The following is a 17,879-nucleotide window of genomic DNA, read 5'->3' on the forward strand; positions in this document are numbered from 1 at the left end:
CTCAACATGTGTATTCATATTTATTAATATATTTATTAATATGTATCAATATATATTGCGATATAGTTTCAGCTGATTAAGGACGATGACGAGCCGTGTTTTGTAATTATTATTATTATTTACGTGGCGGAGGAGGATACCGGAGCAACCCCGGAGAAATTCCATGCCTTGTGCAACGGTGAAACGCTCTATTCACCCCTTTCCCAGCAGACAGAAACAGATGGCGATCAGTCCGTTTGCTGTGCCACCTCCTTACCCCACGCTGCTGTATGTCATGTGGGGCGAGGGTGGGCGGTCTGTGGGACCATACTTCCCTACGTTGGTCAATGAAGTGGGGAGGGAACAATGGCATAGTAGTGACGACATCACATCAGCTCAAGGGGGTGGTGCGGCAATCGTCAGGGTGGAAGCCACCCAATATTGTGTGCTTCGTCTCTTCGCGCTGTCGCACTTAGAGTTTGTTATATATCGAGGGCCTCCTCCTCTTGCCCAATAAAAATCCACATCGCGTCTTAATGGCTCATGCCGTCTCTAACGTTTAACGCCGCAAGTGTCTGCTATGTCATGCAGAAAAAATGCGGCCACAAAACAGTTCTATTGTAGTAGTGGTAGCAACAGTTACCGCTTACTTTACCCTGCGAAATGGGACCTTTTTTACCACTATCAAAGTGTAGTGTCATAGCGCCAGCTGGTGGACAGATAGTACACACGCCGGTGATGGAATGCACAGAGTATAGGCAGATGGGGGAACTAGGGTAAGGGTTACAGAGGACCCCATCTGGAGGCCCCTGGAACCAGGCCGCTCTGGTAGAATAAAAGGAGCCGAGAGCAGGGAGCTCGAGGCTGCCGGTTCTGGGAATATGCTGGTCTCGTCTTTGCTGTCGTCTCATCGCCATCGTCACTGCTATCTCAGTCAGTTAGGGTTGTGTACAGGCTAGGCTAATTAACTGTGGCGAGTGTGTGGACGTGACCGTGAAAGGTGTTAATAAATAAGTAATATTTAAAAATACTTTTTTTTACACGCTTTAATGAAATGTACCGTACGAGTAATGGTAGAACTCGACGACTCCAGGAAGTGGCCCCGAGGCTTGCCATGGTGATTTACAGCCAACGTCAGTTGAGCGTGGACAATGTTATTTATTTTATATGATAGAATATAGTATTGTCATCAGTATGACATAAGTATAACAAGTTTGCAGTCGATAGCACATTTGGAAGTGGGTTAAAATTAAGTTACAAGATTTGAAGATACGACTACAACAACAGACAGTGAGTTTATAGAAAGCGTGTAATAATAAAAGGTGCCTCCTTGAAACCGTCTCTGAATCGTTAACAACTACAAAAGTATAAAACCAATAATGGGTTGTATCCTTTCTGGCAATAAAACAGGTATTAAGATGTTTAGACATCAAATAGCAACCTTATGCAAGGAATCAAGTACTGAATTTACCACAAACGGTACTTGCGGTGAACATGCGAACACGCTCTGATAATTATATATGCATTGCCTTTGAGACTAATTGGCCTACACCAGAGACAGCCTTATTTAGGGCCGAGTCTCACCGGTGTCAGATCAGAGAATTACAAAAGGCGAATAGCACAAAGACAAGGTACTATAACTGCATTTATAGACGATTCCTTGCAAAAGGTTTTTATTTTGTCTTTGAACATCGTAACACCTGTTTTATTGCCGGAAAGAGTAAAACCTATTCTTATTTTTTCATACTTTAACGTTCGTTCATTTCTCCATTCGCTTGTCCTGGTGAGGATTGAGTAGGCGGTCCAGACCTCCCTTTCCATGGCGACAGACTCCAGCACTACATTACAATACACTACACTACTATACATTAGTATACACTGCTACAATATGCACTACTGTACACTACTATAGCTAACTATACACTACTACAATATTATACATTATACACTACTACACTATACATTACTCGACACTATACATTACTATACACTACTACACTCTACATTACTACACCATACACTTCTATACATTACTATACACCACTACACGATACACTACCATACACTACACTACTACACACTACACTACTATACACTACACTACTATACACTACACTACACTATACACTACACTACTATACACTATACACTACACTATAAACTACTATACAATACACTACTATACACTATACTACTATACACTACACTACTATACACCACACTACTATACACGACACTACTATACACTCCACTACTATATACTCCACTACTATACACTCCACTACTATACACTCCACTACCATACACTACACTACTATACACCCCACTACTATACACTACACTACTATACACTCCACTACTATACACCACACTACTATACACCACACTACTATACAGGGCACTACTATGCACTTCACTACTATACACTCCACTACTATACACTACACTACTATATACTACACTATCAAACACTACACTACTATACACTCTACTACTATACACTACAGTACTATACACTACACTACTGTACACTACACTATCAAACACTACACTACTATACACTCCACTATTATACACAACACTACTTTACACTACACTACTATACACTACACTATACACTACACTATACACTAGACTACTATACACTAGACGGCTATACACTACACTACTATACACTACACTACTATACACTACATTACTATACACTACACTACTATACACTACACTAATATACACTACACTACTATAGACTACACTACTATACACTACACTACTATACACTACACTACTATACAATACACTACTATACACTACACTAGTATAAACTACTATACACTACACTACTATACAATACACTACTATACACTACATTACTATACACTACACTACTATACACAACTATACACTACACTACTATACACTCCACTACTATACACTCCACTACTATACACTACACTACTATACACGACACTAATATACACTCGTATACACTCCACTACTATAAACTACACTATACACTACACCACTATACACGACTATTCGCTGGGGAATTCCCAGACCAGCCGAGTGACATCGTGGGCCCTCCAAGGGGGTCTTCACTCAACGTTACTGCTCGAGTTAAAATTAAAGAAAAAAAACGTGGAACGTGAATGAAATAATTTTCGTGAAAAAATAAATGCGTTTGAACGGCGTAATTTAATAAGTTGTTTGTTGTTCTGTGACCCACCGCTGCTGTTGTTGAATACAAATCTCATCACGATGGTTGTGTCAAGGACCCCCCCCTCCCCAACTCATAGCTTTGGTCACCAGGGGGGGCAAGGCACCCCTCTCCTGCCTACCTACCACACTTCTCGTTAGGGGCCGTCCATAAATGGCGTCACGCAAATTTGGATGATTTTGACCCCCCCCAGTCACACGGCGTCATAAAAAGTGAGATCCCCCTAAAATATGACGTCACAAAGCTCTACCCCCCCCCCCCCCCAAATATATAAAACATGCTTCAAATCGCTTTAAATTATTATCATTGTAGTGCATATTTAATGTGGCGCTGCGCTCGGATGTTGTAGGAGAAAGATGTATTAAAAAGTATATTTAATTAAGTAGAACGTGTTGTCACACATCGGCACAAATATCTGATCCCCCCTTGGTGCGTGACATTATTTATGTACGGCCACTTACCCTACTATGGGGTTGGAGATCCATATCGTCTCTGGCCAAGTCATGTTAGCCCTGACCGGGAATTGAACCTAGGTCACCGGTCAGATGAGCGTCGTCGCGAACCCTCTCGCGGCGGCGTGGCAGAGATCGACTCCAAAAGATATAAAACGTATAAATGTATTTTACCATTCATGTATATTGTATGTTGAACTTTTTTCGCACTGTACGTAGGGTAAGGACAACAGACTAACACGCAACGAGAAGAAGCGTTCTAAAGAAATTAGTTCTCAATTTAGAATCGTGGTGTAGTGTGTCGTGGATAACCTATTGTCTAGTAGTGTACAGCAGTGCAGTGTATAGTGTAGTGTACAGTGCAGTATATAGTAATGTATGGTGTAGTGTATAGTAGTGTAGTAGGTAGCATAGTACTATGTATGTTGACTTTCTATAGCATCATATATAGCCAACCGTGCTAATCGTAGGTGCAGGGGCAGTACAACAAACTAAGAGGCCCACTGAGCTATGTAGCTCGTTATCAGAAGCCACATGGCCACAAATGATAGCTCAACGATGTGGCTGATATCATCATCATGATCATCACGTGGACATTTATAACAGCAGCCGAATACTCCAAATGCGTGGTGATGTTGATTCTCGCCGTGAAAAGGACCCGGAGACAAATCCACGCGACCACGGGGAGGTGGGGGGAGAGAGACGCAAACTCCAAATGTACAGCAGGCGTCGGGGTCGGCATGGAACCCACGATCTTCCTTTGCCACCGTGGCGCCTCGACTCGTCCGCTCCATCTCCATGGTGTGTACAGATTTTAAATTCCTTGTCCCCCCCCCGCGCACCTCCGATGAGCGCCTTTGCCTGCGTACGGTGCGCACGAAAGTTCAACATACGGCACATACACGGCGGCCCGAGCAACAGCAGCCGTAAATACACGGGGCTCGCCTGCCTTGAGACGGCCCTGGGGGAAACTGGAACCTCCCTCCAGGCATCCTGGATCGGCGAGCACTGAGCTCCTCCCTCCCTAAATGGCTCCTTAAATTTAGCATCTCGCTCGCTCGCAACCGACCAACCGGCCGGCCGCTGCCCGACTGCAACGCATGCTGGGCACAGCTGCTCTCACTGCCCAGTAGCCCCCCAACACCACCATTCCTCCTACCTAACCTCAGCACCCCGCCTCCAAAGATAAAGCTCCCCCGTATATCACCGTTGCATTGCTTTTATAGCTTTATTTTGGTGATTTAAAAAACGTTTTGGTTTAACTATATTTGTTGTAGTACAGAGTTAGACTGATAACTTTAATCTAAATTGTCTTACGGTTGTTATTGTTTGACTTGCATCCCACTGGGATTTTTTGCACACAGCATTGATATACGGTGCTTTTTTGGAAGACTTTGCTGTTTTTTTCCTGGATTTTTTTGTTTGCGCGTAGTCACTTTAAGATGTTTTCATGTTCATGTTTTTGTTTGTTGCGGTTGCACCCGTTTCAAGAGCCGAATGGCTCACAGGGCTATACCAAATAAATGAAACTGAAACTGGATAGCCTCAACGGGTCTTGTTGGGGCAAGTTTTACGTCGGTATGTTGAACTTTATTCGCAATGTCATCCATGGATGCTGTGATGTTGGGATGATGTGATGGATGATGCGATGATGGGAGATGGATGATGTGGTGGTGATGATGAATGATAATGTGGTGATGATGTGATGGATTATGTGATGATGAATGATGTAGTGTTGATGAATGATGTGATGGACGATAGGATAATATGATGTGATGATTTGATAATGTGGTGATGATGTGATGGATTATGTGATGATGAATGATGTGATGGATGATAGGATGATTTGATGATGAATGATGTAATGATTTGATGATGATGTGATAGGATCACGTGATGATGGATTATGTGATTATGCGATGATGAGATGGTGGATGATGTGATAATGTGATGATGGATGGTGTGATGATGATGGGATGGTGAATGTGCTGGATGATGTGATAATATGATGATGGGATGATGTGATGATGGATTATGTGATGATTGGATCATGAATGGATAATGGGTTGACGTGATGGGATGATGGTACAATGTATTATGTGATAATGTAATGTTCGGATGATATAATGTGGTGATGATGGATGATGTATGATGTAATGATGGGATGATGTGATGTGGTGATGATGGATGATGTATGATGTAATGATGGGATGATGTGATGAGAGTAGATGTATAATGTGATGATGGTATGGATACTGGGATGATGTGATAATGTGATGATAGACGATTTGATGATGGTAGATGTGATGGATGATGTGATGATGGATGATGTGATAATGGATGATGTGATGTGGGTGATGTGATGATGGTAGATATAATGGATGATATGATGATGGGATGATGGATGATAGTATGATGATGGTATTGTGAATGTGCTGGATGATGTGATATGATGAGATGATGGATGATGTGATGATGGGATAATGAATGGATAATTGGATGATGTGATGATGGATGATGTGATGATGGGATAATGAATGGATAATTTGATGATGTGATGATGTAATGTTGGTATGATGTGATGATGTGATTATGGGAGATGGATGATGTGGTGATGTAATGTGGTGATGATATATGATGTGATGTGATGAGAGTAGATGTATGATGTGATGATGGGATGGATAATGGGATGATGTGTGATGTGATGATGTGATGATGGTAGATGTGATGGTGGGAGACGATGTGATGATGGTTGATTGGACGAAGCGACGACAAATCGTTTGGATCACAACTGGCGAGAGACGGTGCCGATACCTCCGATGAGCACGGTTCATTACGTACGGTGCGAAGGAAGTTCAACATCACACACACGACCGATTAGGGGGGGGGGGGTCAACGTTGATTGCCCGTCTCTGATGTCTCGTCCCTTAAACCGCTTAGCCGTCAGGCAATCCGCAGACCTGCAGACGCAGCAAGCAACCAGTAACTCAGTCGTCGGCCTGGTCCCGCGAGAAGACCTCGGGTTCACATTTAGCCACTCGCGGTCATCTCCTTTGGCAGAAAGGGGGACTTATATGGCCAGAGCCAAGGGGAACCTTTGGGAGCAGACAGCGATCCCAATGCGTTTGGGGAGTCGACCGCGCATGCGGGTCCGTGCAAACGCGTATGTGTGTGCACGTGTACGTGTGTGTACGTATGTGTGTATGTATGTGTACGTGTGTGTGCACGTGTATGTGTGTGCACGTGTGTGTATGTGCACGTGTGTGTATGTGTATGTGTACGTGGGTGTAAACGTGTATGTGTGTACACTGGTGTGTCTACACGTGTGTGTGCACGTGTGTATGTGTGTGTGTATGTGTACGTATGTGTGTGTGAACGTATGTGTGTATGTGTACGTGTGTGTGTGCACGTGTACGTGTGTGTACGTGTGTGTTCACGTGTGTATGTGTACGTGTACGTGTGTGTGCATGTGTAGTGGTTAGCGTGCTGCACTACGAACCTGGATACCCGAGTTCGATTCCCGCTCACGGCCAATACCAGTGATGATTATCTGAACCGATCCTAGGCCTCCCCTAGGTCGACTCAGCCTGAAATAAGTACGTGGTGCGATTCGTAGTAAACATCGCCACTGGGGAGACAAAGGCGGCCGGGCGCGGTGTGTGCCACAGTAATAGCACTTGCCCCAAATGTCTGTGAAGGCTACACGGGGGATCTTTGTCTTTGGCGTGGGTGTGAGGGGGTGGGTCCGTTGGATGCGCGTGTGGGGGTGGGTGGGCTGGAGGCTCGAGAAGAGAGGATCGAGTTCGGAGGCGGTGGTGCAGACAGAACGAGGCACGTCAAGTCCTCCGACCTTCCAGTTGGCTTGCTGTTCCTTTGGTAGCGTAGCCGCAGAGGTTTGAGACACCTCCAGCACCACCACCAACCATCACCCGACCATCGAGTGTCTGTCCTCGCATCGCTTCTCTGCCTCTCTGTCGCCTTCCCTGCTGGCGATTGTCGTTGAGTCTTGGAGAGAGAGCGCAGGTGAGTGGCACAGGCTAGAGAAGAGAAGGGCTGATGGGTGAGTGGCTGAGAAGGTGAGTGAATGAGTGGGTGAGGGAGTGGGTGAGTTGAACGGTGGCGAGTGGCACAGGCTAGAGAAGAGAAGGGCTGATGGGTGAGTGGCTGAGAAGGTGAGTGAATGAGTGGGTGAGTGAGTGGGTGAGTTGAACGGTGGCGAGTGGCACAGGCTAGAGAAGAGAAGGGCTGATGCGTGAGTGGGTGGGTGAGTGAGAGGCAGAGACTAGAAAATATATGGGCTGATGGGTGAGTGTATTAGTGAGTGGCACGGGCGAGAGGAGGGATGGGATTTGAGTGAGTGAGTCGGTGGTTGGGTGAGTTAGTGAGTGGCACGAGCTAGATAAGGGATGGGATTTGAGTGGGTGAGTCGGTGGGTGAGTGAGTTAGTGAGTGGCACCCGGCCTCGAGCCTGTCACTCACAAATTATAGCTCAACGAAGTCGCGTATCACGTCGAAATGTATAGCAGTAGCCAAATACTCCAACCGCACGTTTCTAAATGTGGATGAAAAAATTAGGAGGGCCCGGAGAAAAATCCACGCAATCACGGCGAGATAGATAGAACATGCAAACTCGAAATGCACAGCAGCCGTCAGGGTCAGCATCGAACCCACGACCTCCTGTATACCAGACGAGGTAGTTAAGATATCCTAGCCACCGTGGTGATGACTAGAGAGAGAGAGACACGCAAACTCAAAATATACATCAGCAGGCATCGTCAAAGTCGGAATAAAATCGATGACCTCTTGCATACCAGGCGAGGTAGTTAACATCTCCTAGTAACCGTGATGATGATTAGAGAGAGAGACACGCAAAATCCAAAAATACAGCAGCAGGCGTCAGGGTCGGGATCGAACCCACGATCTCCTGTACACCAGGCGAGGTAATTAACATATCATAGCCACCGTGATGATGATGAGAGAGAGAGAGAGACGCAGACTCCACATAGACAAAAGCAGCAGGCATCGTCAGGGGTCGGGATCGAACCCACGTCCTCCTGTATACCAGGCGAGGTAGTTAACATCTCCTAGCCACCGTGATGATGATGGATGAGAGAGAGAGCGACACGCAAACCCCAAAAATACAGCAGCAGGCGTCAGGGTCGGGATCGAACCTACGATCTCCTGTATACCAGGCGAGGGAGTTAACATCCTACCCACCGTGGACCCAACAATAGCGCAGCTGATACAGTGTTCGGCAGACCTTCCATCATCCAGCAGTGGAATTTGTTGATTGAATGCAAACACAAAATCAAATAGCGGAGATGTTGCTGTGATCGGTGTTGTTGATGATATGTTTGCAGTGATGGTGATGTTGCAGTGATGGTGATGTTGTAGTGATAGTGATGTTGCAGTGATGGTGATGTTGCAGTGATGAGTGATGTTGTAGTGATGGGTGATGTTGCAGTGATGGGTGATGTTGTAGTGATGGTGATGTTGTAGTAATGGGTGATGTTGCAGTGATGGTGATGTTGCAGTGATGGTGATGTTGCAGTGATGGTGATGTTGCAGTGATGGGTGATGTTGTAATGATGGTGATGTTGTAGTGATGGTGATGTTGCAGTGATGGTGATATTGTAGTGATGATGATGTTGTAGTGATGGTGATGTTGCAGTAATGGGTGATGTTGCAGTGATGGGTGATGTTGCAGTGATGGTGATGTTGCAGTGATGGGTGATGTTGTAGTGATGGTGATGTTGCAGTGATGGGTGATGTTGCAGTGATGTGTGATGTTGCATTCATGGTGATGTTGCAGTGATTAATGATGTTGCAGTGATGGGTGATGTTGCAGTGATGGTGATCTTGTAGTGATGGGTGATGTTGCAGTGATGGTGATGTTGCAGGGATGGTGATGTTACAGTGATGGTGATATTGCAGTGATGAGTGATGTTGCAGTGATAAGTGATGTTGCAGTGATGGTGATGTTGCAGTGATGAGTGATGTTGCAGTGATGGATAATGTTGTAGCGATGGTGATGTTATAGTGATGGTGATGTTATAGTGATGGTGATATTGCAGTGATGGTGATGTTGCAGTAATGGTAATGTTTTGGTGATGGTGATGTTGCAGTGATGGGTGATGTTGCAGTGATGGTGATGTTGTAGTGATGGTAATGTTATAGTGATGGTGATGTTGCAGTGAAGGTGATGTTGCAGTAATGGGAGATGTTGCAGTGATGGTGATGTTGCAGTTATGGGTGATATTGTTGTTGCTTTGATGGTGTTGATGTTGATAGGGTGCTGATGGGATTGAGGTGATAGTGATGATGATGATGATGATGGTAGTGAACATTCTGGTGATGGTAGCGGTTATGATGATAATGGACATTGGGTGATGGTGACGGTAAAGATGATGATGTGGACATTATGGTGATGGTAGCGGTGATGGTGATGGACATTCGGTGATGGTGACAGTAAAGATTGATCATGATCGTGAACATTTTGGTGAAGGTAGTGGTGATGATGATGGACATTCGGTGATGGTGACAGTAAAGATGATCATGATAGTGAACATTCTGGCATCTGATCTGTCCCCTCCAGTCGTGAATCCTTTTGAGGTCAGAGGGACAGGTCGTCTGAATAGACAACAACGATAATAACAATAAAACAAATAATATAAAGTTCGGAGAGGATGAGTAGTGACTCTGCATTGTGTTTTTTCTTTCGGACAAGTGGTGGACGACTTGACAGCGGCTGAACACATACCTGTGAACCCATATGGTTTATCCCCTATTCTTGTACAGAAAATTTGAGTTTTCAAGTCCATACGGCGTACAGCCGTTTAAATGCGGGCCAAAAAAAAATATGTGCCTGTTTATTTGTGTTTCTCCGTTGTGATGGGCCTTCATAGGATTAACGTTGAGATTCATAAGGTGCACGGGGTGACCAATAAGGTCTGACTTGGTCTGTAATAAGGTAGGCGCTAATCAGGGGTTGACAGGAATGCTTATAGACAGAGACCCATAGAGATCCTTAGAGATACATAGAGGGCTTTTGAACGAAAGTTTCGCCGTTTCACGACAATCCCCCCCCCCTGGTGTTCACATACCTGTCAACCCTTTATCAGTGCCTACCTTATTACAGACCAATCCAGACCTTATTGGTCACCCCATGTCCTTATAAATCTCAGCGTTCATGCTACAAAGTCCCATCACAAGGGAAAAACACAAACAAAAATAAAATATTTTTGTTGTCGTATTGAAACAGCTGGGTAAATCGTAAGGTTTTCCAGGTATGTGTTTACGTTAAATTATAATACGTAAATTAGAGAAATCATACTTAACTGACAATACACATATATAACAATTATTAATTATTATATCATGTAACCTCTGTAAAGAAAACCCGTGCCACCCGCTCCATGAGCTCAATGTTAAACTTAATCTCTAAGTCAGCCTTTTTGTGCCATCCTCATAAATTGCGCAATGCAATAAAACCAACTGTTTTAACATCAAATTTCTTAACAATATGTAAATTAGATAATTCCTATTTTACTTACAATAAACGTGTGCCACAATTATTCTTTGTTATGTCATGTAACCTCTGAGAACACACCCGTGCCGCCCGCTCCATGAGTTCAATGTTAAACTTAATCTCTAAGTCGGCCATTTTGTGCCATCCTCATAAATTGCGCAATGCAATAAAACCAACAGTTTTAACATCAAATTTCTTAACAATATGTAAATTAGATAATTCCTATTTTACTTACAATAAACGTGTGCCACAATTATTCTTTGTTATGTCATGTAACCTCTGAGAACACACCCGTGCCGCCCGCTCCATGAGTTCAATGTTAAACTTAATGTCTAAGTCGGCCATTTTGTGCCTTCCTCATGAACAGCGCAAAGCAACGCAGTGACGCCAAACGTTGTAAACTATTACAAAACAACTTTCATCACCAAAACACTATGATCGTCTTGCAACTCGATTGTATCTATTCATTCGAGTGGGATTTGATTTAAAATAAATAAGTTACCTCACACTCTCGTAAGCATTTAAATAACTCACCACGAGGCGCGACGCCATCTTATTTTTGTTCGATTTCTCCCTCGCAAAAAACGGCGAACAAAATACTAATAAAAATATAAGTGAACATCTCGCACCTGCGATAGCGAGCAGAGATATCCTCCATGTGGCAACACCGCAACTGAATTCCTCTGCCAATGGGATTGAGTGTCAGTGTTAATATTTGAGATGTGTATGTTATGCAGATGGGAAATCAACTTTAATAACAAAGTCTTAACTATGCATATTTAGTTACCACCACGAACTCAATCAACAGTCAATTAACATTACCGAGTTCCTGTCAGTCGATTGACATTCAAATTTAAGTTATATATTATTGGAGCTAATGTAGACTGCAGCTTACTGGTGCAGAAAATAGCCCTAAATCTAAAATTGTACTCTACTGTGCACGTGGGGGCTCGGGATCCAATCCCTGATCACCATTTTCCTGATCTTAAATTTTGATCATGAAACGCATCTGGCTACCTTCAGCTATGCAAAATGATTTATTAGGTTCCCATATGCTACAGATTGTACAATAATACGTGCGATTAATCACAGGTGAGCTCACACCGACTACAGTAGCAATGCTGCTTACTCATAAACACCTTGCTGCTGATGATGGTGGCATCCTCTGGTCGTGGTTGAAGATGATGATGTGATGATGATGGTGAACATGACAACGATGTCTTTTCAGTGTGGTTGAGCATAAGAATGACCCAATCCATCCGTGATAATCTATCCCCCGGCAACTTCCCCTCTCCCACGTACAGCGCTCATCATCTTCCTTCCCACCTGCTCATCCTCCTCCAACTCCTCCAACTCCTCCGCATCCTCGTCCCCTGCTCTCCTGAAGACCGTCACACTCCTTCGCAATGGACCGGAATCGCAAGGGCGGATTCGAGACCATGAGGACCACCACCACCAAGACGACCAAAATCATACGGAAGGGCAGCACGGGGATTGTCCAGCATGGTTAGAAATACAACAACGCCGTGCGCTACGATAGAGGGTGGCCCAAAAGTCAGGACACATAGGGTTATTGTTTTTATACAGGGTGGCCCAAAAGTGAGGACACATAGGGTTATTGTTATTATACAAGGTGGCCCAAAAGTGAGGAGACATAGGGTTATTGTTATTATGCAGGGTGGCCCAAAAGTCAGGACACAAAGGGTTATTGTTATTATACAGGGTGGCCCAAACTTCAGGACACATAGGGTTATTGTTATTAACCAGGGTGGCCCAAAAGTGAGGACGCATCGGGTTATTGTTATTAACAAGGTTGGCCCAAAAGTCAGGAGACATAGGGTTATTGTTATATAGGGCAGCCCAAAAGTCAGGACACATATTCAGCAAACATTGTGACGTCAGCATAATCACGGGGACGTTACCCGTCACTGGAACGTGACCATTGTAATACCAACGCCATTAGAAAAAATACATATTTAATTGGCGACGTTTCGCGCAATAGCCCTTCATCATGAAGAATAATAAGTAACGTAATGCCGTTCATGGCACAGTAATGATTTTTCCATTACTCAAAACGTAGTCTCATGACTTTCGTTCTTTTTTCTTAAAACCTGCACGTTTTAGCCTCTGTTAACCTTAAATATGAGAGCAGTGAACTCTTGTAGGCACTACGGCATGGGGAGCCTTCCCATTGGCTAAACAGCTGTTTGTGCACACAGCGGTGTTGCTGATGCTACTACTGCTGCTGATGATGCTGTATCTCCTCCTATACTACTAATGATGATGTTGTTTTTTTGCTAACTCCCCCTCCTCACCCCTCACTCGGCACCCCTCCTCACACCACCTCCTCAATCATCCACTCCTCACTCCTCTGCTTCTCACTCCTCACTCCTCCACTCCTCTACTTCTCACTCCTCCACTCCTCGCCTCTCCTCAACTCCCTTCGCCGCCGCTCCTCACCGTGGCACCCAGAGTCGTCTTCCACGAGCAGCACGAGCTCCACGGTGAAGCGCAAGTCGTCCATCACCACGTCCACCGTCTCGCTCGTCACCTTCAACACCAACGTGGAGCCGGGCGACAGCCTGCCCGAGTTCACCATCAAACCCCCTCCCCTCAACGTGCCCGAGGGTTAGCTACAGGGGAGGGGGGGGGCACTTGGGGGGGGGGAGAGCGGTGTTGGTGCAGCAATAGTTACCGTGGGTGCCACAGTAGATGTTGACTGCCTCGCCTGGTATGCAGGAGGTCGTGGGTTCGATCCCGACCCTGATGTATGCTGTATATCGGGAGTCTGTGTCTCTCTCATTATCATCACGGTGGCTAGGAGATGTTAACTACGTCGCCCAGTATGCAGGAGGTCGTGGGTTCGATCCCGACCCTGACGCCTGCTCTATATTTGGAGTTTGCATCTCTCTTTCTCTCTCCCCGTGGTGGTTGCATGGATTCTTCTCCGGGTTCCTCTGGGTTTTCCCTCCACATTTAGAATCAACATGACGCGTTTAGAGTACGTGAATGCTTTACATTTCCACATGATAAGCCCACTTTGTGGTCGCTTCTGAAAAAAAAGTTACATAGCTCAGTGGGCCTCACCTGATAAAATAAAATACAAAGAGTTTTGGTTCTTTCGGTAAAGACAACTGTACTGCTGTATCGGTTCCGCCTGATGACGGTCGCTTGTGTTGCGATTGAAACGTCGTGATTTATTTTATTTCTACCCACGTGACTTTACCGAAAGAACCAAGAGTATGGATTCCTGCAGTCACGAAAGCTTCAAAATCAAGATTAAATACAGCGTGCGGGGCTATGAACTCGGCTGACACCCGAGTTCGATTCATGCTCACAGCCCCCTAACACCAGTCATAGCGATTATCTGAACTGGTACCGGGACTCACCTAGGTCAACTCAGCCTCAAACGAGTACCTGGAGCGGTGTGGAGTTAACATCGCCGCTGGGGAGATAAAGGCGGCCGGGCATGGTGCTGGCCACCCAAATCCCTCGTGTGCCGTGCCGGCCTTCATAGGTGCTGCCACTTGCTAACAGCACTTGGCCCAACAGTTTTTTAAGACTATACGGGGGGATCTTTGTCTTTAGTGTCTATGGTGCTGCACGTGGGGGTGGCTATAAAACTGCACGTGGTGCTGGTGGTGGCTATGCTGCTGCTGCTGCGTTGGCTGTCTGTAATCACCCAGCAACTGTGGAGGCAGCAGCAGAGAGGGTTGGTGGATGGATCACACGAAGATGGGTTGTGAGACTCTCTTGGCCCTCGCCCCCCCTATCCCCCTCCCCCCCCCCCCAAGGTAAGAACGTCTTCATGAGGGCCAAGATTGCCGGGGAGCCCAAGCCCAAAGTCTGCTGGAAGCGCGGAGCTGGGAACGACGTCAAGGAGTTCGGAGAGCGATTTCGCGACCGATACGATGCCATCACGGGCGAGCACTCGCTCCAGGTGTCCACCTCACTCACCCACAACGGCCACCTCACCCACACCTCACCCGCACGGCCACCTCACCCACATCTCACCCGCACGGCCACCTCACCTGCACGCCCACCACCTCACCCACACCTCACCTTTACAGCCACCACCTCACTCACACCTCATCTGCACGCCCACCACCTCACCCACACCTCACCCGCACGGACAACACCTCACCCACACCTCACCCGCACGGCCACCACCTCACCCACACCTCACCCGCATGGACAACACCTCACCCACACCTCACCTGCACGGCCTTGGCCTGACCCACTTCTCACCCGCATGACCACCACCTCACCCACACCTCACCTTTACAGCCACCACCTCACCTACACCTCACCTACACGGCCACCTCACCCACACCTCATCTGCACGGTCACCACCTCACCCACACCACACCTGCACGGCCACCTCACCCACACTTCACCCACACAGTTACCTCACACACACCTCAACTGCACGGCCACCTCCCCACCCCTCAACCGCACAGCGACCACCTCATCAACACCTCACCCGCACGGCCACCTCACCCACATCTCACCCGAAACGTACGGCCACTACCTCACCCACCCCACACCTCAACTGCATGGCAGGGCGGTGCGTGCTGCTGGTGGCCACCCACCACTCCCTCTGTGTGTGCCACCGTGTCGGGCTCCATAGGTGCTGCTTCTTGCTACCAACAGCACTTGCTCCACCAGTCTATGAAGGCTACACGGAGGACCTTTGTTTGTGTGTTGGGTACAGATCGAAAATGCCACCATGGACGACACGGACACGTACAAGTGCGTGGCCACAAACGCCTACGCAGAGGCGACCTGCACCTTCAGCCTGACCGTCATTGAGAGTAAGTGGGTGGGCGAGTCGATGGCTGGATGTGTGGATGCGTGTGTGGGCTGAGTGGGTTTGTTGAGTAGGTACGTGGATGAGTGGGTGGATGGGTGAGTGTTGGGTGGGTGAGTGAATGAGTGAGTGGGTGGGTGGATGGGCGAGTGGAGTGGATTATTGGGTGCATTGGTGAGTGGGCAGGTGAGTTAGTGGACGGGTGAGTAAGTGGGTCGATGAGTCTGTGAGTGGGTGGCTGGGTGGGTGAGTGGGTGGATGGGTGGGTGGTTGTGAGAAAGTCTTCAGGAGAGCATTCTACTCCTCCCCCACCTCCTCACCCTTCATTTCCTCTCTGTGTGAACGTTTCAGATCAGGAAAAAACAGTGGACTTCAAGTCGATGATGAAAAAAAGGTGAGGGCCAGGAACTCCAATCCCCAATACAAGGCGTCTATATCTATAATATATATATGAGGGTCAACATCTATATGTATTGATTTGAAGCTTTCTTGACTGCGGGAATCCATACTCTTTGGTTCTTTCGGTAAAGTCACGTAGGTATAAAATAAATCTATATATTTACAATCTGTATACGAAGGTCTACATCTATAGATCGATAATCTATCTACGATGGCCTACATCTATAGATCTATTATCATCCTCCTCTATTCTCCTCCTCCTCTATTCTCCTCTATCATCCTCCTCTATCCTCCTCCAGGTCCAAGCTGCCGCCTCCACCTCCACCCAAGGAGGTGAAAGTCCTCACGGAGAAGGAGATCATGGAGCTGCTGATGAACACTGAGAAGAAGGACCTGGAGCGTGTGTGCTTCGAGCTGGGCATCACCGACTTCCGTGGCATGCTCAAGAAGCTCAAGCAGATGAAGAAGAAGCATGAGGAGGCGATAGAGGTGATGGTGGTGATGATGGTGGTGGTAGTCATGATGGTGGTGGTGGTGGTGGTGATGGAGCAGTTGTGGAGTGGAGCGTTTCCGATAACTGAGCAGTGTGCTTATGAACAGCTCCGGTTTGACAACAGAGATCTCACGTCGAATCAGTTGGGCAGCATAAATCTTTTCACCGGCTGCGTAATGCTGTGTGCAGCTATCTGGTCTGTAACTCAGCACGAAACTTCGGATCTCTTCATCCACCGTCATGCCCTTCCTTCTCTATGCTTGTGAAACGTGGAGCCCTCTAATAGAACATCTGCGCTGGTTAGAAACATTCAGGCTGGCGTGTCTACGATCCATCCTGGGTTTAACCAGGCTGGATTGTGTGAGGAGCTCACAACTTCTTGAAAGATCTGGACATATTCCCATCAGTGAACTCCTCTGGTAGGCAAGGCTGCGTTGACTGGATCATTTAGCCCGCATGCCCAGCCACCGCATGCCTAAACAGCTTTTGTTCGGCCGGATCGAGGGGGCTAAATGGGCACGACGCGGGCTAGAGAAGAGATGGAGTGAGGAGGATGTGGAGCTTTGTGGATTTGCCGGAGACTGGTACCAGCGGTGTCAAGATCGGCCTCTAATTCGGAGGCTCGTAAAGGACGCTGCTGCTGGGCAGTTGAAGGCAGTCGCCCTCCAACAATAACGGAGGTCGGAGAATCGACGCTCACAACAACGAGCTAAGCACCGGGTGGCTAAAGCACATCCAGTTGGACAGTAGGGGGCGCAGGTGGTGCATCAACCAGTCATCTCAGTCAGTCGATCCGTGGCACCTGGTTCTACCCCATGGCCTCCTGTCAGCGGGAATTCGACATTTCATGTGGCCTCAAGTGCACATAGCCTTGCACAAGCGTCGTGGTGATGTCACCGCCACTTAGTGGCGAAATGCTGTTTTTGTTGTATGTGCGTCTCTGTGTTCGCGTGTGTACGCGCGTTAGCGGTAGTGTAGCGGTTAGCGTGCTGCGCTACGTA

At 46.8% G+C, this 17,879-nt stretch overlaps 1 protein-coding gene across 1 annotated transcript in view; it reads left to right on the forward strand.

The window, feature by feature from the left end:
- Nucleotides 1-7,467: 7,467 nt before the first annotated feature.
- Nucleotides 7,468-17,879, forward strand: part of IGSF22 (immunoglobulin superfamily member 22) — a 34,997-nt gene continuing 24,585 nt past the window's right edge. The window contains exons 1-7 of the mRNA XM_078615886.1: nt 7,468-7,671; nt 12,481-12,682; nt 13,649-13,804; nt 14,971-15,116; nt 15,891-15,990; nt 16,338-16,380; nt 16,685-16,874. Of these exons, the coding sequence (XP_078472012.1) occupies nt 12,583-12,682; nt 13,649-13,804; nt 14,971-15,116; nt 15,891-15,990; nt 16,338-16,380; nt 16,685-16,874 (735 nt within the window). The 5' untranslated portion in view covers nt 7,468-7,671; nt 12,481-12,582. The remainder of the gene's footprint in view (nt 7,672-12,480; nt 12,683-13,648; nt 13,805-14,970; nt 15,117-15,890; nt 15,991-16,337; nt 16,381-16,684; nt 16,875-17,879) is intronic.

Source organism: Lampetra planeri, chromosome 48 (assembly GCF_965212315.1).
Source record: "Lampetra planeri chromosome 48, kcLamPlan1.2.h2, whole genome shotgun sequence".
Taxonomy (NCBI): domain Eukaryota; kingdom Metazoa; phylum Chordata; class Hyperoartia; order Petromyzontiformes; family Petromyzontidae; genus Lampetra; species Lampetra planeri.